Source organism: Cebidichthys violaceus, unplaced genomic scaffold (genome assembly GCF_023349555.1).
Source record: "Cebidichthys violaceus isolate CVI_PGR_0920_01 unplaced genomic scaffold, fCebVio1.0.p SCAF_41, whole genome shotgun sequence".
Lineage (NCBI taxonomy): Eukaryota > Metazoa > Chordata > Actinopteri > Perciformes > Stichaeidae > Cebidichthys > Cebidichthys violaceus.
Window position 1 is genome coordinate 120,945 of NW_027176606.1, and position 21,757 is coordinate 142,701.

General features: G+C 41.4%; 5 protein-coding genes across 5 annotated transcripts; 2 read left to right on the forward strand and 3 right to left on the reverse strand.

Annotated features, from left to right (window-relative positions):
* Positions 1-15: 15 nt before the first annotated feature.
* oxa1l (OXA1L mitochondrial inner membrane protein) lies at positions 16-5,469 on the reverse strand. The gene is made up of 11 exons (XM_068728170.1): positions 5,348-5,469; positions 3,980-4,114; positions 3,310-3,417; positions 2,937-3,219; positions 2,655-2,798; positions 2,430-2,515; positions 1,930-2,094; positions 1,619-1,723; positions 1,235-1,397; positions 1,027-1,107; positions 16-264 (listed from the first exon to the last, which is right to left on the reverse strand). Exons 1-11 carry the CDS (start codon positions 5,456-5,458, stop codon positions 143-145), a joined length of 1,503 nt encoding a protein of 500 aa, XP_068584271.1. The 5' UTR covers positions 5,459-5,469; the 3' UTR covers positions 16-142.
* A 1,088-nt stretch (positions 5,470-6,557) lies between these two features.
* Positions 6,558-11,685, reverse strand: LOC137885955 (uncharacterized). Its single transcript, XM_068728321.1, has 12 exons — positions 11,585-11,685; positions 11,389-11,490; positions 11,204-11,306; positions 11,008-11,129; positions 10,744-10,814; positions 10,538-10,660; positions 10,067-10,162; positions 9,796-9,927; positions 9,593-9,721; positions 9,431-9,468; positions 9,041-9,081; positions 6,558-8,946 (listed from the first exon to the last, which is right to left on the reverse strand). The coding sequence occupies exons 2-12, from the start codon at positions 11,441-11,443 to the stop codon at positions 7,202-7,204; spliced, it is 2,655 nt and encodes an 884-aa protein (XP_068584422.1). The 5' UTR covers positions 11,444-11,490; positions 11,585-11,685; the 3' UTR covers positions 6,558-7,201.
* A 638-nt stretch (positions 11,686-12,323) lies between these two features.
* Positions 12,324-13,569, reverse strand: zgc:194655 (uncharacterized protein LOC794380 homolog). Its single transcript, XM_068728360.1, has 2 exons — positions 13,341-13,569; positions 12,324-12,587 (listed from the first exon to the last, which is right to left on the reverse strand). Exons 1-2 carry the CDS (start codon positions 13,483-13,485, stop codon positions 12,454-12,456), a joined length of 279 nt encoding a protein of 92 aa, XP_068584461.1. The 5' UTR covers positions 13,486-13,569; the 3' UTR covers positions 12,324-12,453.
* A 785-nt stretch (positions 13,570-14,354) lies between these two features.
* On the forward strand, positions 14,355-16,474 carry LOC137885987 (E3 ubiquitin-protein ligase DDB_G0292642-like). The gene is made up of 4 exons (XM_068728357.1): positions 14,355-14,591; positions 14,792-14,892; positions 15,264-15,437; positions 15,733-16,474. The coding sequence occupies exons 1-4, from the start codon at positions 14,507-14,509 to the stop codon at positions 16,186-16,188; spliced, it is 816 nt and encodes a 271-aa protein (XP_068584458.1). The 5' UTR covers positions 14,355-14,506; the 3' UTR covers positions 16,189-16,474.
* Positions 16,475-18,045: 1,571 nt separating this feature from the next.
* On the forward strand, positions 18,046-19,585 carry LOC137885989 (E3 ubiquitin-protein ligase RNF19B-like). The gene is made up of 4 exons (XM_068728359.1): positions 18,046-18,191; positions 18,355-18,455; positions 18,642-18,797; positions 18,913-19,585. Exons 1-4 carry the CDS (start codon positions 18,101-18,103, stop codon positions 19,369-19,371), a joined length of 807 nt encoding a protein of 268 aa, XP_068584460.1. The 5' UTR covers positions 18,046-18,100; the 3' UTR covers positions 19,372-19,585.
* The last annotated feature ends 2,172 nt before the right edge of the window (positions 19,586-21,757 follow it).

Genomic DNA, 21,757 nt, shown 5'->3' on the forward strand with positions numbered 1-21,757 from the left:
ACACCACCAAAGCGGTAGTTTTGATGCAGATTTGACATTTTAATTAGAATAATACATAAAGACAATCCCTTTCCCACCCTGTCCTCTCTTCCATCCATAAATATGTACATAAATCACTATATCGTCAAGCTATCGGTCTGATTTATCCAATAGTGTCCTTCCATGGCCTCGCCTTGCCACTAGCCTGCTTGTCTTTAGATGATGCTGCAGCCATGGGTGAGTTCTGCTGGAGGGGATTGTGGGTAAAAGTCTGCCTCAGTGGACCTGCAGAGAGAAATAAAGAGAAGACATATAAACACATTCAGTTCCAGAGGGTCAACGCCTGGACAGCGCAGAGACAATCATGCTAACGGCAACGAAAAATGACTAATTATTATGAGGTGTAGTCTGAAGATTAACAGCAAAAACAAGTGTGACAAAACCCAATACTAGTAAGATACTTCCTGACAACAGATGCTGTGAAAAATGTATTTTCCTTCCATGTTTCAGCCGTGATAAGTTTACATGCAAAGCTCCAAACACTCATATCAGAGTCCTTTATTACAGCAGCGCATCATTAACCCTTCAGCAGATACTAAAATGTGTATCTGTCTCCTGAGTTTTCTTCAGTGTTCACACCTTAAGTTGAGTACAAACTGAATATCCAGCAAGAAACATGTTATTAACGTATGTATGTTTCAGGATTATTACTTTTTTCACACTATTTGCTGGCTATCGGTCTCTTAAGACCCTGGATTTTACAAATATATTTCATGTCTTATTATTGCAATAACTGTCCACAAGGGGGAGCCCCTATACCAGTTTACATCAAGACATCACCAAGTACACTGTACGTTATCCTTCTGTATTCCTTAAATGTCTTCAGTAAATATTAACCTTTTGAATAAGTAGGACATTTGTTTATTGTAGCTTCTAATCAAACAGGTTGTTTTTGAAATTCCAGTAGCTCAGTATTAATGAGACATTTTTAAATACATACATATAGTTAATATCAGATGACGCTGATGAAGTAGTGGTGGGACTGACCTTTAGCCGCGAGGTCCAGATGATTTTTGATTCTTCGTTCCCTTTCTTCCAGCTGTTGGGCCAGCTGAGCGTTTTTCCAGCCTGGAGACCAAACCACAGTCACAACATGGACAAAGACAGAAATGGTTCAACATTTCTACAAAAAAAAAAAACAATCCATCAAACGTCCTTAAGAGCCAATCTATTCAATGCAAGTTTGGACACCAACCCTTCTTCATGCTTTCGATTAAGCCGTCACTTTGGGGCAGGGCGGAGGCCGGGTGTTTGATCCTCTCGGGGATCCTCAACCTCTCTCTGACCAAGGGGTGTCTGAGCAGGGCGACTTGACCCAAGGAGAAGCAGTTGGACGTCAGCCAGTAGGTAAACACCGCCTAAACAGAAATAAGAGCAGCAAGAGGTGAGAAATGCAGCCCTCACTGCAGGGCTCCTGAGCTATTTGCGCGTATTTAAATGAGGTAATATCCTGACGTTTGCTGCTAAACTGGCCCCTTTCTATGCAAACGAGTCTTATTTTTTCACGGTGCCATCAAGAGGCTGCAATCCGTGTCAACCCACTAGAAGAGAAACGGCTGTGGCTGAGTGACAGACTGACCGTGGGGAAGTTGATGGTGAGGGGGAGGATGATGAGAGGCATGATCCTGAACACAGTCTTCATGGCTCGCAGGTTGGGGTTGTCGATACCAGACTCTGCACCCAACTACAAAGAGACGGAGCGACAATGTGGCAATTAATAAGAAAAAACACGATTATATTAAACAGTTCAAAACAAGATCAAAAACTCAGTGAAATGATAGTCTTGTTACGATAAGTCTGTTATTCTGTGTTTATTCTGGCCGGCAGATTAACAGGGTTGATATCATTCTACAGTTGCTATGATCACAAGTTGGGTGAAAGCTGGCCAACCTCCAGGATGAAGAACATGGTTCCAGTGACGACCAAAGGCAGGACGTAAAAAGGATCTGCTGCCGTCAGGTCTGTGAACCAGAGCAGGCCTCCTGTCTGCAGGCTGGGCACCGGCAGATACGCCATCTTCCTCAGCGCGATGAAGAAAGAGATGAAGACTGGTGCCTGGAGGAACAGACGGACAGAGGAGACAAACTGTGAAAAAACAGCTCGCAGGTCCTAAAAACATGAGCAGTAATACAACTTTTTGAGCTTTAGTCCGGTATTAAGTACTACTTAGGAGGCACATACTTGTATTTGGTACATGTTTAATGTTGTTAATGGTGATAGTACTGTAAGGCAGTTATTAGACATGAAAATGTGCCCTGCTTTGATAGATTACGTATCAATAGAAAGTTCAGGCGTATAATTAGGTTTAAGCCATAAGCATGGAGTTACTATAACGGTGTCGCAGCCCAGTACAACATAACAGGGAAACCAGAATAAAGAAATAAACCGACCTGCACCACAGGAATTAAGAAGCCCCGGAGAGGATTTACATCATGCTTCTTCTGGAACAGGTTCAGGTCAGAGTAAGCTCTGGCAACTGGAACATGCAAACAACAGCTCATGACAAGATGATGGAGCACGCACACACACACACGCACACGCACACGCACACGCACACAAATCTAAATTGTGACTGAAAGGACAAATGCAATTAAGAAAGAAGAGAGAAGTTTTACAATCAAATTTGTTTCCACTCTGTTTGGCCTCGTTCATCCTGGAAGTGAGTTTGGTCATCTCGGGCAGAACATTGTTCAGCTTGGCGGCCTCCCTCTGGCCCTTCACTATGACTGGAAACACAGCCATACGAGCCAACACCGTTCCTTTATGAGAGATTAGTGGAAACAGGTAGAAAAGGATCAGGAGAGGACACAGGAAATACAGAAGACAGGGATATAACCTGCCTTGACTACTTCCCCCCAGAACGCCTGAATGATTGATTTATAGTCAGTGTTGCTTACCGACAACAATGGCCCCCCACCAGGGCAAACCAAGATCCACGTGCATGAACTCTAACATGTTCTGGATCAGCCCCACTGGTGTGTAGGCGCCCAATCCCAGCTCCGCTAAACTGGTTTCTGCAGCCGCGGCCTGAAAGACCTCCACTGCAGTCGGTGCAGCGTCAGCCACCTGCTCACCGAACGGTTGCGATAAAACAGCGGCGGGGTCAGCGGACAAAAGCTCAGGGGAGGAAGTCAAGACGGCAGGAGGAGGAGGAGAGATGTCCACTAATGGTGCTGCCATCTGAAAATATTGATGAAAATGGAATCATTCAAGTTAGAAGGTAATTAAAAGGTCTTAGATAGATGCTTTCACTTCAGCTGAGGGCTCCACCTGTTCAGTGATGGGTTGTGCAATGACGGGGGTAGTAAGGTCAGCGGGCAGAGAGACGGGGGAGGAGCCCAGGACTGTAGCCGCCCTGGTTCCATCTTCAGGTGGGATCTGGCGATATCCAATAAAAAAAAAAATAATAATTCCAAAATCGGTAAAACTTAGCCGTAAAAAAAGGCCAGCCAGAAACTGCTTTCAAATATCAAGAAATGACATCACAAAACATCACTTTTGAGTGCAAACAGACATTTAGTACATATAAATAAAGACATGCAATTATGATACTAGTCATATCGTCAACATTTCATTTAAAAAGTGTTGGTGGAGCCACATTTTTCTCACCATCACTAGCTCAGTTAGCACTCTAGTATTTAAAGTGAGAGGCAGCTGTCCAATTGAAGAAGCAGCTGTGTTCAAGAGCAGTACTGATGAATACAAAAAATAAAAAAAACACAAAATGTTTTGACAAATCAGGTGAAGCAGGTTCAATGGCAGCAGAGACCATGATCAATCTAGAGATTTTGATTTTTGTCAGTTTTATGCTCAAAAGGGAAAACTCTTTAGCAAAATAAAAAAACGTTCACCGATTCACACGATCTGAGAGAAGTGCCGTTCACCGATGCTTCTCAACAGCAGCGTTGCCATTAGACCATTCACACGTGCTCCAACTGACCTGTGAGCTGTTGTGCCTGACTGCCACAGCGTTCACCCAGAGGAACTTCCCATGCTGTCTGCGGCCCAGCAGAGTCCTGGGGGCCGGACTGCGACCCTCAAAAGCTATGTGCAGATGGGACTTCTGGAGCAACCGCTGCGTGTCAACCAGAGGGACAGAGTGTCAACACGGCCAGATATAGACTTAACAGAATAAACTACAATCTGAGGACACGCGGCACAGCCCTAAACCTGTGTGAGCTGTCAAAATGATCACATAAAACAATAATAATGCCATATGTTTATTGTAAACGGTAATGAGGGAAATGAAGTTTTATTTTTTTTCTAGTTCAGCCGACAAAATGAGAACCGCTGAGGGGAGAATTAAGAAACCTGAACAATATACAGAACGTGTTTGATCAACTATGGGCTGGTTGCACTTTTGCAACCAGCTTTAAATCACAAAATACTTTAAATGCAGACGTAAATCGTATCGTGGAACATTTGGCCCTGACAATAATAACAACATCAATAACTACAGCATTAGCATGTTTACAGTGGGACCTCTGTGACACATAACCTCAGATAATTAAACAATTCACAGGTGATTCACCTGCTTAAATTACTGTCAAAACCACCACACTTACTGAGCATGAAATGGCCCATAAACACTCAGATAATCCTCTTGTGTGTCAAATAAGTATTGATCCAGACACAAATATTGTTTTGACTGTTCTGCCTTCACATAAACATACATAATAAAGGATTCTAACTTTTAGAAATTAATGAAATTATCTAAGCTGGAGAAATCTACTATTTAACTGAACTTTCTAACCTAGATACTAGAAAAAAATCAGGTGTGCAGCAGGTCTAAGATAAACATTCAGCTTTGATGGAGTTTAGGTGATTCCTACAGGACACAGCAGCTAGGTTTAGACTAAACAACAAGATAGCAAGTGTAGCTTTAAACCCTTAACCATAGCTAAGCTAATAGTAGAGCAACAGCCCCAGTATCTTCACTTTTGGATACATGTTGTGGTAGTTGTTGACAAAGCTAGCAGCTGCTAACAGAGCCCTGCTAGCTTGTACAACCACACACATGTACACTTTATTTAAGGCAATACACTCCTGGTGGTCTTCAGCACGTATTCCAGGGATTCCAGCTATACTGCCGATGCTGTTCTTGTTTAAAAAACCTGGCGATTTAACGGTTACATTAGACCAAAGGACTCGGTGTTCACCAGAGAGCCTGACACTGTCAAAGTCACACAGAAGGCATGCAGCGAGGATGCTAGCCGGCTAGCGAGTTAGCCGTTGAAAGTCGTAGTTTGTGTCTTTGTTCCAGAAGCAGGGATAAAGTAACAGATATGATACCGTGAATAAGACATACGTGGTTCCAAATGTCTGAAAGTGGATGGCTGCCTCGGCTCGGCTTTCCAGTCTGTCTCAGGAAACATCTTGCAAGGCAACCCGGAGTCACCCCGCTCCTGATGGCAGCCATCTTTGAGAAGAAAAAAACATTCTACGGGAAGCGGGAAGAGTCAATTCGCCTGGCCGTTCGCAACGCGCCTCGCTCATGTTTCTTCATCTTTTAAGTTTTAAGTTTTTTGGCGGATGGCATTCAGTGAAAGGTGCATTTCCGCCACCTACTGTATTGGAGTGTGGACCAGAGTACATATCACCTTACAAAAAAACAACAACAACAAAAAAACCAAAACAACATAAAAGGAGTTATATAATTTCGGTAACTTAAATTGTTTTACTCAATCCTGTTTCTTTTTGCTCATGTTTGGTGTACACGTTTGTTTATTAAGATACTGTGCAGTGTAACTCTGGTCAACTAAAATACAAATTCTCAAATTTAAAATATTGTTCTTCATCCTTCCCTTTTATAATTAAATGAGAAGCAACTTAAGGGGAAAACCAAACCTGTCTGTCCACATGCCATTTGAATTCTTGTAAATATGCAACAGACTGAAAGTGAAACTCAAATGTCAGTGATATAACAGTCTACATTTGTTTTCATGACTGCTTCATTTAGGGCAGGGAGGAGGCTTGTTGCTTGATCCTTTCAGATATTCTCAAAGATATGTTTCCTGGTCCAAAGTGTTCTTTAAACATTAACATGATATGAACTCAGATGATAGGGAGGGGAGGATGACTATTAATCCTGAACACAGTCTCACAGTAACATATTATATTAACATATTATCCCAATGCAATATCCAACATATTTAAAGGATACACACTTCTTTCTTTTAATTTGACTGCTGTTACTTTACTTCAACGTCTGTTGTCCATCCTGAAGTTTATTCCTTTTTTCTCTGTTAAAGTAGAAAATGTCTTTTGTGATTTCAGAAACTTGATTTGCCTGACGGTTGTATGGTATAACAAGTCTATATGGATAATCTCTTCTGCCATCACAACCTACAAGAGGACTTTCCACAACAACAGTGTGTGTCTGAGCATGTATTTCATTTTCTCTGTTTTATTTTTTCTTTAAATCACCTTCAGAATCCAACAAATGACACAAATGACTACAATAGTTTGGTTCAAAGTAATAAACATCAAATCTAAAGCATCTATGACATTAGTCAGTGGGCAGTGCAGCAATAGTTTATTAGAGCAGTGTGCAAAGGCCTAATTAATTCAAAATAGTATTTAACAGTAAAATCAGGAGACACTTATTCATAAAATAACACAAATAAAATCTATACAAAGACTTCCATTTGACTTTTCACTTCCTCACACAATTGAGATTCAAATTATATGTTGCATTCAGTGCCATACATTTATTTATCTCTCAACAACTTAACAGGAAGATTTTCAGAATAAAATGTAAAAGGTCAAGCAATAAACGACAAACAAAAGTTTGATCATTCAATCCGTGAATGTGATTTCAGATGATTTGAACACAAGTGATCTTGTTTTTCCTTGAATTGAAATCTTTTTTAAGTCAATTTCCAAAGCATTACTTTCTATTGATCCAATAAATCTTCAACACTTTATTTATTTTATTTCACACTGTTAAATAGACTTAATCAGAATGAACAAAGAAAATATTGCTACCAGCAGACAAATGCACATTACTACAGTACTGCATGTAGTGCCCGATTGCTGATTGGGCAAGTAGAGTGCAATACTGCCAAGTATCAATAAAAAAAAACATGAATTCACCACAATGACAGGCAGTCTTTTAAAATAATATTTTTTTTGTTTTCCTGGACAAAGTATGTTTTTCCTTTTAATCTGACTCTGAAGTCTGGTCTGCAGTTTTCCGGCTTTTACAAAAAAAAGAAAAACATCCACGAGTCTTATTGCGTTTCTTTTTGTCCTTTGTGTTTTGCTTCAGAGGGGAGGAGCGACGCCACAAGCGTCTCTTCTTCTCACCTCTTTCTTTCACTGCATGTTTTTTCCCAACAGCTTGTTCATGTGCATCAGACACATTTTGCTTTTTTCTGGCTTTCTTAGGCTTCCGCAAAAGTAAGTCATTCAGTCGTAAATCGTGAACACCCTTTGACAATGTGACCTTTGCATCTGTTTTTGGATCAGATTCTATTTCAGCATTTCCTTCATCATATTCTACCAAACTCCTAAGGCTGCCTTGAGAGCTTCCTTTTTCACTTATTATTCTTATATTCTTTGTCACAGTGGTTTTTTGAACATCACTACCTGTTGTTATAATTTCTTCCTCAATTATCTGTCCGAAGCATATTTTTGACTGCTTTGAACTACGTCTTCCTTCCATTGCATCCTCACTATGTCCAGTTCTTGCTCTTGATGGTTGAGACTTTTCAACACTGCCATCTCCCCTGTTCTCTGTCACTCTGCTGCTTCCTGCAGAAGAGTCCGCTCTTCTTTGAATATGTTCATTACCTCCTTTGGCTCTTTTCGCTGCACCACCCTCTCTCTGCGTTGTAACACTCTCTGATCTTCTATTCTGATCCTGTTCTTCTCTCTCTGATGCTCCTTTCCTTTGTGCATGCTCATCATCTCCTCTCTTCTGTTGCTTGTCTCCCTCCACATCCCTCTCCTCCACTCTCGGTTGCTCAGGGCAAAACCTGCTTCCACTTCCTCGTTTAGACCTCTGATCATCTTTAGGCGTGTTCTGTTTCTTCTTACCAACTCCACTGCCTTGAATGCCATCATTGTAGAGGTCATATTTTGTCAAGAGCTTTCCTTTCTCTGCTTTCCTTTCCTCATCATCTGTTTTCATCCCCTCCCCATCTTCCTGTTTGTCCACACTAACAGGACTAACTTCCTGTGTACCTTCCTGATCTTCATACATGTTCTGTTTGACATGATCTAATCCTTCACCGTCCCGACGCTCTGCCTCCCTGTCTAGGTATTTTGTTGACACTATTCCTCTCCTCTCCTTCCTTCCACCCTCGTCTCTATTTACACCCGTTACCACTTTTTCCTCGTCTTTCTGCATGTCAACACAAACCTGCTGAGGTTGCATGTTGCCGACTTCCTGTTTTCGCTTTGTGTTGCGCATGCCTTCACCCTCCTCTGGTCTCCTGTGTGTGACATCACCTGTTCTGACACTGACATCATCCGGATCATCAACACTCTCTTCTAGAGTTTCTCCAGATAAGCTTGCTCTCTTTTCTGTCTGGTTGTCAGCCTGTGCATTTCCTCCCTTGTCTTCATGATCAACCGTCATTATTTCATCCTTGTCTCTTTGTGTTTCTGCATGATAACTAAAGTCATTCATGTCCTCATTACCGACCTGATGATTGCTCTGCCTGGAATAAACTCCATTGTCCTGATCCCCTTTGAAGAGGTCAGATGATTGCCCCACTCCTCTAGACCCAACAGTGACTATGCCTTTAATTACTGTTTCTTCAGTAGCTGCCCACTCAACCTCCTGTCCCCTCTTTGCAGCATCTTGACACTGGTCATTGTAAATACCACTGGTAGCAGGCGGGAAGCCTCCAGGAGACGACATCTCTCCGGTGTCCTGAGTACAAGTATCAGCAGCATCCACTGGAAAATAGGGAGAAAGTGATTTCAAGCACAGTACCAAGCAATCTGAACACTGAACACATCATTAACACAATGAAAATGTCTGCCATCTTACCTTTCTTTTTCCTGTAGAAAAGAAGGTAAGCGCTGTTGGATCTAGTGGGAGAAATGTGCAAAAGAGAGCGAGGTCATTTTCAAATACAGCTAGATGTATTGCTTGTGTTAGGTGACTGTCTGTTGTGCACGCTCACATGCACCAATATGTAGGTATGCATGCATGTGAGCGTGCAGAAAGGGTTACTTCTCCTTTTCTTTTCTGCAGCACCGTAGTCAGTGGAGGTTGTCGGGTAAGTGGGAGAGTTTTAGAGATTGGGTTTTAGAACGGGTGAGAGAAACATCATGGTGTAATATAGTACAAGATGTGTATGTGGTGTATTCAATCTAACTGAAAATAATACATTTATAATCAGTTAGAAATAAAGTGTATGGTGGGAATGAAACTTACTTCTCAAAGTTATCCACCTGAAATGGCTGGAAACCAAGCTGTTGATGAAAATAATAAACAAACATAAGATGATGAATCTGTTTGGAGTTTTTTTTGCACTGCTATATGTAACTGTCAACACAATATGTATTTGTCAATAAGACAACGAATGATCAGTCTTACCGGTGTGACCTTCTCATCATTGAATTTATACCATCCCTCATCGTCCTGAGCTTTGATTTTTGCAGTGTAATGTCCACTTCTCAGATCTCCAAAATGCTCCACAACCGCGTACAGTTCATACGTCTGGTTCTGATCACCGGAGGAAAATATGATCAGAAATGAAAAATAAATGCTTCATGATAAAATAGTAAAATACGCCACACCTCTGGTATCTGAAGGGTGCAGGGAACAGCCACAGTGCAGTTGTTTTTGACATACGACATGTATCGGTAGTCAAACTCAAACCTCTTCAGCAGCAGCATCAAAACCTCTGGATGATGCTTTATGACACATTTCTGAAAGAAACGGGTCCCCAACACTTATTAATATCTTATATTATAATACCCTTATAACATAATCAACTTTTAATACTGTCGTTGCAAAATCACAGAGCCAATGTACACAAATACTAAAACATGCTTTCTCATTACTCACCATAGTAGCATCAGATTTGGCATCACACACGTCACAGTACATCTGGTTTTCTCCGCTGAAATGTGAAACTCTGAAATACTCCTCAATGCCAGCCACCTGATAAAAAGCACTCATGTCACTTACGCGTGAAATTAGCGACAGAATTCCTGAAAAAGGAAAATGAACGTAACAGTGCTCAAGTGAAATTATACAGAAAAAATTAATATTTCCACCTCTACACTATGTTTACACACATGCTCACAAATATTGAGCAGTCTGATTAAGAAAATAGTTTGATTTAACTGTGTTTGATCAGATTTTCTGAGAAATTTGAGTTAGTATGTGCTTTACTATCAATTAAGATGACGTCATTTTGTATTGCAATATCTCGAAATACGATTTTTTGCAAAATGGCATATTTACTTTACTAGACATCATCTGCTAAAAGAAAAAAAAAGTGCTTTCAAAGTTGGCAGGTTGTGAGTTTCTTACCACGCTATAGTCGCCTGTGTAGGAACTCAACAACGCAAGAGTAAGATGCCAAAACGGCCCGTCGCTGTCAGTCTCATTGGAACATGAACATGTGGTCTTTTGTGTCAACTGTCCGTGGAAGATCTGAAAGCACACAACTTGGTAAACAAAGTATTTTTTTCATTTGAAGTACAGAATCCCTTCGATGTTGATGATGTCGTCTTTACCTGTGATGCCTCGCGACTGGTCAGTCTTAAAATCTTCTCAAAGTACTCAGCGGCATCACGTTGTTCATACACTGAGAGGGGGGGGGGGGGGGGGAGCATAAATCAAATGTGTATTTCTTCAACAAAATAAAGGGTCAAGTTAAGTTAAAATAATTAAAGGGGAATGTGGGGATTAAAGGAAGTGTTAGTGCACAGGATGCAGATACTGAGATTATTTCCTGACACTGTGACCTTTATGTCATCTGTTGTTCTGACACACTGTACCGTTATCGATGCATAGCTTCTTTGTGATGTTATAGGTGTATGAGTCATATCGTTGTAAATCATCAAACAAGGATGTCAGGTGGCGATCAATGAAGTCAGTGGCAGGATTATCACTGGTGTGCCTACACAAAATAAAGACACAGTGGAGTCATAACAAGGCATTTAAAGGCATCACATGGGATGAAGTTGGACAAACCTTTTCACAGCTTCTCTGAAGTCTTCGGTCATGAACAGCACCTGCAGCACACTGTTCAGGTAACAAGTTGCCCCTTGATTTCTCAAGCCATGGTACGTTTTGGCTGCAGGGAGGAAATAATAATAATAATACATGTAAACATAACTGTCTTCACACCATTATAGAGCTCGTACAGTACATCTTACCTGGAGAGGACAACATTTTGCAGAAAAACTGTTGACTATTGTACAACAGATTCATTTCGATTCCTTTTAAACGACGGTCTCAGTCCGCTGCTTCACTGTCGACTGCAGAGGAGTTGACAATTACTTGTTGACAAAAAAAATCAATCGCACCTGTTTCGGAAACAAACACACAAATGCGGAAACACTATGAGCTCACCTTCACTTTTAAAAGAAGACATTCCCGATTGTTGGTCAACTTTGCTGTTCGCTGACACGAACACGCAGTGTCTCTGTCTCCAGTACAACCCTCGGTGTGTACTTTCTCTTTCGCTTGTCACAAACCTATGAAATGCTGCATTCAGGGTGTGTCAGTAATACATTTTAGTTAAAGAGACGGTTCACTTGACTGACAAGGAAATGAAACAATAATTGCACAAAAGGATCTTTGTGGAAATGAATGTAAAATAAATCGAAAGCTACGAAAAAGCTTGTCCTCTGTCTTCTCTCTCTGCTTTACGGGAGGACGTGAACGCAGCATATGCTCTGTCTGATGCACCTTTACCATTTGTGGATCATCTATGGTTATCCATAGAGATGTTTGTATATTACAGAATCCTTAAAGGCACACCACGTGTGTGTAGTGAATTTTGACATTTGTTAAATGTGTTTAGATACCGCCATAAAGATGTGCAGCCTATTGCTAATATAGTATTGAATTATTAAATTTATTGCGATTTAAATTAAACTGATTAGACATTAATTAGAACTGATTTAATGCATGATGTTATTTATGTCACTTGTGCTGTTGTAGGCCACTAGAGCCCTTGCACGGTCCCATGGTGGACCCTGTTCATCACATGAGACTTCCTGCCTGTATCTGATGCCCTTGTTGATGTGGCTTCAGTGTGGGCTTTAATATCTGCACACTTAATCAAAGACCAGGCTTAAGACAGAACTTTTCTTTGTTTTGTAGAGCAGCAGCAGCATTTCTTTATTTAAAACATGGCAGTATTAAAAGGAGTATTGCAATAAAACAGTGATGCTTTTAAAATGTGAAAACAGCAGCAGGGGGGGAGTTGGTTTCGGTCAAGCGGTCACTCCTCCTGGAACCTTCACCACCATGTGGATGACGGACATGTGCTGGATCCCAAATTCAGACAGCAGCAGCTCGTTTCCATCCAGCATCTTGTCTGTGAAGATCAGCCGCAGAGCCTCCTCTCCTACACACACACACACACACACACACACACACGCACACACACACACGCACACACACACACACACACACACACACACACACACACACACACAGAGAGTAACAGAATTAAACATAAAGAACCACATTCAAAGATATATATCACTATATCATTTAAAATACAAGTTTCCTTTATAGGTAAACTTCAAATATACATTCTTGGCCTTATAACTAACTCTAGGAATCTGTTTCTTCTCAGCTGGTTGAAGGTTTTAATGTGGCTGTGAAAAACAGTAATTATTATCATAAATATTGCCGGTCTGAACCTCTGATTCAACAGTATTTCAATGGAAACCTTAAAAAACTCCCAGTTTTAATCTGGACGACATTATCAAATCACCAGTGACAACTATGTAACTAAGTGTTTTTGGTGCTACTTTATACTACTTTATGGTGTACTAAATTGAACATGACAATTCTGCTCATATGTACAAGCATAATGATACATTTCAGGCACTTTAAGTAGGCTACATTTTGCTGTCAATAAAAAAAGTTGAATGCAGGACTTCTGTACTACTTGTCCTCTCGTAAACAATCAGAGTACTTTGTACTTTCACCACTGCAAACTATCAAGTCGTTGCTTTGTATGATAAAAAACCCCTCCCAAAAAAAAAAAAAAAATCCTTAAGATCTTCTGACCAAACAACACGAAACCATAATTAAAAACTAAACGTTTGTCTAACTTCGACTGAAGCGTGTCAGGTTAAAGTGAGGTTACCTGCGGTCTCGGGAAGTCTCTCGGCTATCTTTTCCTTCAGCTGCAGCACCGTCAAGCTCTTAAACTGCTCATCCGTGTTGCACAGGTCGATCATCATCTTCTCCCCCCTCAGCCCGTGCACAACGACCTGGTAGATTTTTCCCATTTTTGTGAGGTTTTTTTGTGTGCGTGTGTGCGCGAGTTGCTTGTGCTGCTTTCGGCTCCGCCACTCAGATCCAAATGACTCTTCAGGGCGTTGATCGCGGGGATCTTACGTGAGAAGAGCGCAGAGGATACTTTCACTTTCGACAGTACAACACAATACAGCGTACAGAATGTATATTAAAAACAATGAGAGTATATGACAGTGCCAGAGAGGAAGTATGACTCATGATTGCAACTATTAATACTCATTATCATCATTAACAATAATGCCAACTTCTTCGGTGCCAGCTGCTGAGGTCTTGTTTTTGTCTAACAGGTTGTGCAAGTGACGTCTATACCGGTGTGTGCTTTCCCGACTGCACTCAAACGCTTCATGCCAACAGCATTCACACAAACAAACTAAAACTCACCACTTAGACATTTTGGACACTGGGAAGTTTGTCTGCATCATTAAAGCCCGAGCAGCATTTCCATTCTACAGCCTAAAAACAACAACTATATTTCAATACAGTTCTTTATTCAGTTCGCAATCTGGTGTTGATAACTGGGAATCACCTGATACTCCAGATGCAGGGTTTGGCATCTGCCCAAAGTAGTGCTAGTTTACCAGCTGTTCCTCATTCTGGTTGTCTTAAGAAGCTGCTGGGAAAATGTTTATCAATTGATTGATTGATCAGAATGAATATGGAATAATTATTTAGAAACGTACGGGGTTGATTTTAAAAGGATAAATCATGTACAGAAAGGCCATAAACCAAAGGTTGTGCACAGTGTGCTTGAATAAAACAATGTCATTAAAATGGAATGCAAGTAATGGAAGGGGAATCCAGATCTGCCGTCCTGCAATCACGTGACTTCTTGTAACTGCCGAAAGGGGGAAAGTGAAAGTCAAAAGAAGAAAAATTAATCTTTGGCGGAGTGACTGTGACACAGCAGTCAGCCTCGTTCACCTCATTCTCCATTCTCGCTGCGCAACCACAGCAGACAGAGAAGCAGTTTGTCGACGGGGAGCTGAAACAAAAATGACTACTCAGGAGGAGAAAAGATACGACCCCAGAGACACCACTCTGAAGTTTGTCAACAGGCCAGATGATCTGGATCCACTGCGTAAGCACAACGAAAAAACGGTTAAATATAATGATATTGTCGAATATGTTTTGTGGTGCGTGCATTAGTTATCGTAATTACATACTTTATATGTAAACATGCAGATGCGAGGCTTTATTATCTTCATTTTTTTTTTCCTCCGCGTTGGATGCGACTGTAATGGTGAGTTCAATGTCTGCTCTTGCTGTTGTGCTCCTCAGCACCAGAGGAGGGAGACAAATGTCTCCGAGCAGAGATGTCCTGCGGTCACGCCGTCACCCCGGAGTCGCTCACCGGTTGGTGCCGCAGCCTGCTGGATCAGGTACTTTCCGCCATCTCATTGACAGAGCACAGAGGTGCGTTTTCACTCCATGTCCGAGGAGTTTTCAGACTGTCTCCTAAGAATGACTTATTTCTTCCGCTACATTTCACCGGCAATAAAACAGAGCCCATTTTGACAACTTATTAAACTACTTTTTGACACATATTCCCTTCAAATTAACAGAGGAACACTGTCTTCCTCACGTCACTTTCATGCAAAAGTCTGTTTTCCTCAGTGTGTACGTGTGACCTTTGTCCAGGGTGCATGTCGTCAGTTTATTATACTTAATTACACCGCTCTTAAGTTTCACTCCCAGACAGTTTTTACCACATCTTTGACTGGCAATATAACATGTGTCCTTTTAATTCCAGGGCCAGTACAAATTTAAGTGCCCTGCTCTAATGGAAGGCACCGTTCAGAAGTGTGATAAAGAGTGGTCTTACCAAGAGGTGCGCAGACTGGCAGTGCTGTCCCCTGAAGAGATGCAGTACTTTGAGGAGAACATTGCACGTATGGCTTCCACAGAGTACTGTGACTATAAAACAGTGAGTGTCACCGGTGTCGTCTCCACCTTCAGCAAATTACAGACTGATTTACTTATGAGTTCAGCACAGATTGTTTGTTTCTACTACATCTAGCAAACATTTTAATTGGTGAGGTTTTACAGGTGCAGGAAGGCAGATTTTGTTAAAGTTGGTCACCCCTCTTCCAGTCTTCGTGCTAAGCTAAGCTAAAGGGGTGTTGTCTCAAGTTACATATTTACCTGACAAATGTGAGAGTGGTATCAATGTTCTCATCTGACTCTGAAGCAAATACCGTCTCTCACATCCTTCCCCACAGTGTCCTGGGTGTAAGACCTATGTGGAGAGAGTGGACCCGAGTAACCTCAACGTGCAGTGCACAGTCTGCACATCAGACAAGCAGAAACGTTACCAATTCTGCTGGCAGTGTCTGAAGAAATGGAAGGGTGCGGCTCCGCGCTCCGACCGCTGCGACAACGACGGCTGCATCAACCACGACCTCGAGCTCCTCAAGACCTGCAGGACCACCGCCCTCCCTCAGGTGCAGGGGGTCGACGCGTGCCCCTCCATCCGGGCCTGTCCCACCTGCGGTCAGAGGGTGGAGCACGACAAAACGGGCTGCAAGAACATCATCTGTCCTCGCTGCCAGGTTGAGTTCTGCTTCGTGTGTCTGAAGCTCACTCCCAAGTGCCTGAAGACGAGCTCCTACTTCATCGCCTGCAGTGATGGCGTAGCTCCCAGACAAACCTCCATATCTGTGTGGCGCAGAAACTAAGAGCGAATGTGCACACGGTCACTGATCATGATGTGGCTTACTGCCTTCTTCTGTCACACTATGCTGTTCTTCCACTGTTGGATTTCATTCTAAGATTCTGTTTGCAACTGAAGCTCAAAGTCTAGACCTGGCTTACAACATTGTGAGCATTAATCATATCTACTGTATTTCTCTCGATGTCGTAAAAGGCTTGTTTGTGATGCTGCCACTGAAAGTTAGCATTGATCTCTGTTCATGGTTCATCATTGATAACTGCATCACGCAATAAAGTTTACCCTTTAAATAATGCAGAGCGTCTATTTGATGTCAAACAGGTGGATGCATGTGAATACATTTCCTCTATGTTGTACAAAGTTAATCAGCAGCTTAATAGTAACTTGATCATCACCGCTCAAAGCAATTATTAGAAAATGGTATGGAAAGGACTCAGTGGCTGGATGGTAGAGGAAACGTTTGTGATGGAGAAGATTACACATATTTTAGGGATGCAAGGAGCCCAATTCAAACCAAAATGGGGGAAAAAATGGCAGATCTGAAAGAAACGACACCAAGAGCGAAAGTGTAAGTGGATAGATATAAGATCATGACATCACAGATTATTTTAATTTTACCCTGTTTTAATGTTTTAGGTTCTGTCCCACCTGTGTTCATAGGGTAACAACATCATCTCAGACCCCGAGATCACAAAAGTAAATAACTTAATTTGCCGGAAAATGGTAAAATGTTGAGATAACTGAAAACCTTTCTTGGGTTATTTGGCAATTGTGTCCTGTGCAAACATAAAAGAAAAATTGATGGCAATATTATGGCACTGGAGTCCTGAGGAACACGTTTATTGTGCAGTGTAATCAGTGGTAGAATGTAAATTTACTCGAGTACTGTATTTAAGTACGACGCTGGATGACATGGGTCTTCTCCATCAGAGGTCCAGCTCTCTGGATGAAAACAAAGAGTCCTGAGTACATGAGGAGCTTGGTGGTGAGGTTGAGGAGGTGACAGGAATCAGCTCCAAAAGGCCTTTTTCACAGCAGTTTGAACCAGATTAAAAGCTGGTTCAAGGTTCAAGGCACATCCATCTACTTTCTCTGTACATCAAACAGCAGACACTGTTACAGAGATTAGGTTTCTATTAACACCAAAATCGCAGCACAGTGGTTCTTGAGCAAACGGTTAAAAGTGCAGCTCTGGTGTGTTATTTCAATCCAGATTCGGTTTTAAAAAGAGCGAGATGTTCCTTACTTCTGTTTTTGCCCCCTTTGTCACCCATTCCGCCATCTCCCTTCTCCGGAGGTCCTCCTCCACCAGGCAAAATCAGCACTATGTGAACTGTAGACATGTGTTGGATCCCATAGGATACCACCAGTTTATCTTCCTCCAGTGGCTCGGTTCCGTAGACAATCCGCAAGTTGTCACCTTAAAACAGAAATACACGTCATTAATATGTTTAGTATCATAAACGAGTTACTGCTAAACCTGTTGTTGGTGTTTTTTTGTTGTTGTTGTGGGCTTTTTGGTGAAAAGATCTGGGCTAAAGGACGATTACATACCGAACCCAAGTTGTTCAGCAATTTTCTCTTTCATTTGCAGGACAGTCATCGTTCTCAGCTGCAGCTCACTGTCGCACAGATCGATGATCATTTCCTCTCCTTTAAGTGTAATTACTCTCAGCTGAACTACCATTTTGCCGCTCAGTCTGCACAATGAGGACTGTGTGGAGAGCGCTTCATATATATTCAGGTGCAGAAAGTGAAACTTAAAGCTACAGACGTATAAGCCCTTTTTTTTTTTATGATTTCCATCACAGATTGGGCCACTAAGGATCACGTGACTTCATAGAACTGAACCGCGAAAGAAACGCTCACTGCTCAGTTATTTCGCTTGAGAGTGGTCTTCATACCGACGTTTAGTCACGATGGAAAGCTCCTCTTCAACCGAACAGGAGAAATGTTACGACCCTCAAGACAGAACACTTACATTTGTGGATGGGGAGGATGATTTAGACTGTAAGTAGCTAAATGTCATATTTAGGCCTGTAGCGTTATAAAATATGATGATAGCCTTTAATAACATTTCTGCTATGATTTATTTGTACTAACTTTTAAGTATGTTGTTTTTAATTATATAGCGTATACTTAACTCATCTTCTTGTTTGTGTGTGTCTGGTAGTTTTGTGCAATGACTACAAGTCTCTCAGAGCAAAGATGTCCTGCGGTCATGCTGTCACTCCGATGTCTCTCACCCACTGGTGCCGCCGGCAGCTGGACGAGGTGCTGTTTACATCACTTTTATCATAAAATCCAATAACGTTAAAACTAAACCGCACTGACAACATGCATAGCTGCAGCATGTGTCATCAAATATTACGTTTACAGTTAACATTTTTGTTTTAATAGTAAAAAACAGACATGCTCAAGAATTTGCTCAACATGTTTCCATTGTTTTTAATATCTAAGGGTAAGCGCAGATTTGTGTGCGGCCAACCTCGCTGTGATGTTGAGTGGAAGTTCGATGAAGTTCGTAAAATGGCTCTGCTGACCCCCGAAGAAATTAAGTACTTTGAAAATAAGATGTTTAGTAACGCTGCCACGGATCTCTTGGAAGTCAAATCTGTAAGTATCTTTGCAAACTGTTCATTGAAAAAAAACAATGTTATGCATACAAATACAAAGGGTGATTATAAAAAAACGTCTCATTTTAGTTTTTTCTTTTAATTTCACGTACCAGTGTCCTTGTTGCCAGTCCCGCGTGGTGAGAACTAATCTCTCTGATCTGAGTGTCCGATGCACCGTGTGCACAGCTGACAAAAAAAGCAGTTTTATATTCTGCTGGCAGTGTTTGAGGGAATGGAAAAGTCCGGCTCCACGTTCAGACTGGTGTGGAAATGATGACTGCTACAACCCACTGGAAATATTGAAGAGCTGCCCTGACATCACCTTTAAGGATGTGAGGGGGGTCACTGGCTGTCCCTGCATCCGGGCATGTCCCACCTGTGGTTTGCTGTTGGAGCATGACAGCACTAAATGTAAAAACGTTGTCTGTGCTCGGTGTAAAGTGGAGTTCTGTTTTGTGTGCCTGAAGCTCACTAAAGAATGCCTGAGATTAAAGCCATCTTCATATTACGAGCTTTGCTCCAGTGGTGTGGCACCGAGACAGACCTCTATACCTGAGTGGCAGAGGACATGAATCTGTTCATTTAACTGATACAAATATCCTGCTTCTATTTGCAACTGAAGCTCAAAGTCTAGACCTGGCTTACAACATTGTGAGCATTAAACATATCTACTGTATTTCTCTCGATGTCGTAAAAGGCTTGTTTGTGATGCTGCCACTGAAAGTTAGCATTGATCTCTGTTCATGGTTCATCATTGATAACTGCATCACGTAATAAAGTTTACCCTTTAAATAATGCAGAGCGTCTATTTGATGTCAAACAGGTGGATGCATGTGAATACATTTCCTCTATGTTGTACAAAGTTAATCAGCAGCTTAATAGTAACTTGATCATCACCGCTCAAAGCAATTATTAGAAAATGGTATGGAAAGGACTCAGTGGCTGGATGGTAGAGGAAACGTTTGTGATGGAGAAGATTACACATATTTTAGGGATGCAAGGAGCCCAATTCAAACCAAAATGGGGGAAAAAATGGCAGATCTGAAAGAAACGACACCAAGAGCGAAAGTGTAAGTGGATAGATATAAGATCATGACATCACAGATTATTTTAATTTTACCCTGTTTTAATGTTTTAGGTTCTGTCCCACCTGTGTTCATAGGGTAACAACATCATCTCAGACCCCGAGATCACAAAAGTAAATCATTTGCCGGAAAATGGTAAAATGTTGAGATAACTAAAAACCTTTCTTGGGTTATTTGGCAATTGTGTCCTGTGCAAACATAAAAGAAAAATATCAATGCTAGACGTGACATTGATGGCAATATTATGGCACTGGAGTCCTGAGGAACACGTTTATTGTGCAGTGTAATCAGTGGTAGAATGTAAATTTACTCGAGTACTGTATTTAAGTATGACGCTGGATGACATGGGTCTTCTCCATCAGAGGTCCAGCTCTCTGGATGAAAACAAAGAGTCCTGAGTACATGAGGAGCTTGGTGGTGAGGTTGAGGAGGTGACAGGAATCAGCTCCAAAAGGCCTTTTTCCACAAAGGACATTTTCACTCGTCACATTAGGAAACTCACAGGTGTAAATGATTAAATGAACGATGGCTGAATTCCATTTAGCTGCTTTGATTTCAGGATCCTGTATTGTGCATGCTGTGCTCTCACATCTAACGTTGTGCTGCTGCATGCAGACATATGGGACTGAAACAGTGAGGTGCCGTGTCAGTGCTTCAGTCCCACTCTTGAAGCTGCTGCTTTTCCTCCCTGCACTACAGCTGGCACATTTACAATGTCTGGTATCTTACCTGGATTACTCACCTGTGTCCACTCAAGGTGAACGGTCTGCTGTGGAGCCCAAAGCTGTTTCTACTTCCTGACTGTTCCATGTTTGAGAAGCAGAGGGGGGTGTTGTGTGTCACGCTATGTTCATTAAAAGACAAAGATGTCGACACTCACTGAACCGGTAAAACATATGCTCAAGTTCTAACACTATTATCACATAACAGGCTTTAACTGTGATAATTGATGATATAATACCTTATTCAGAATGTTTTTTTAAATCAATGCAGGTGAGACGATTACACAGAGAACTGTGGGATTGACATTTTCAAGATGGCGTTGTCTGTTCATCATTTGCAAGTTTTTGTAGCCGTAGGAAGCATTTTTTTCACAAGCACATACCTGTGTGATAATATATGTTTTTGTCAGTTGTGTCTGTAATTCACCTGTATGACCTTTCATGCAGAACAAACACTGATCTAGAGTCAACTCTGCAGAGGATGTGTAGCCCCCTCTATAGGTCGATCCCCAAATAACGTTTAACTGATGACTGATGACACGTTTTAAGCTTCATCTTTAGTTTATCTTTACATGGATGCAGTAAGTCTACATGATAGTCAAACACAAAACAGGTGCATGTATGTGAATACATTTCCTGTACATTGAACAGAGCAAAATTAGTACCATTTATCCACACATGCAACATAAAATATTAAATATCAAATTGATATTTTACAAATAGACATGGAGTATAGTTGAAAGTTGGTCATCTGTGTGACCTTTCATGCAGAACAAAGCCTGAGAGACAATTTTGCAGAGGCGCTGTAGCACCATTTATTGATACATCCAACAATAACACTGACTGATGAAAAAATTAAAAATGATATTGAAACACTGAGATGAACACAATAGACTCTCTGATCTACGTAAATAACGACACATTTTAAAAGTTTCTTTAGGTCTTTTGAGTCTCTTGACATTATTCCACAAGCTCATAGAACATGCTTCAGTTTCATACTGAAGCCCAGACAGTCGCATTCAAAGCAAAGCGTAATAACAGAAGAACTGGTTCAGTCATGAGAATAACAATGTGAACACTGAAGTACGGAATGTCAGACGAGCAATGTTTTCACACACAAGTCTCAACACATCTTTTGATGAAATGTGGTC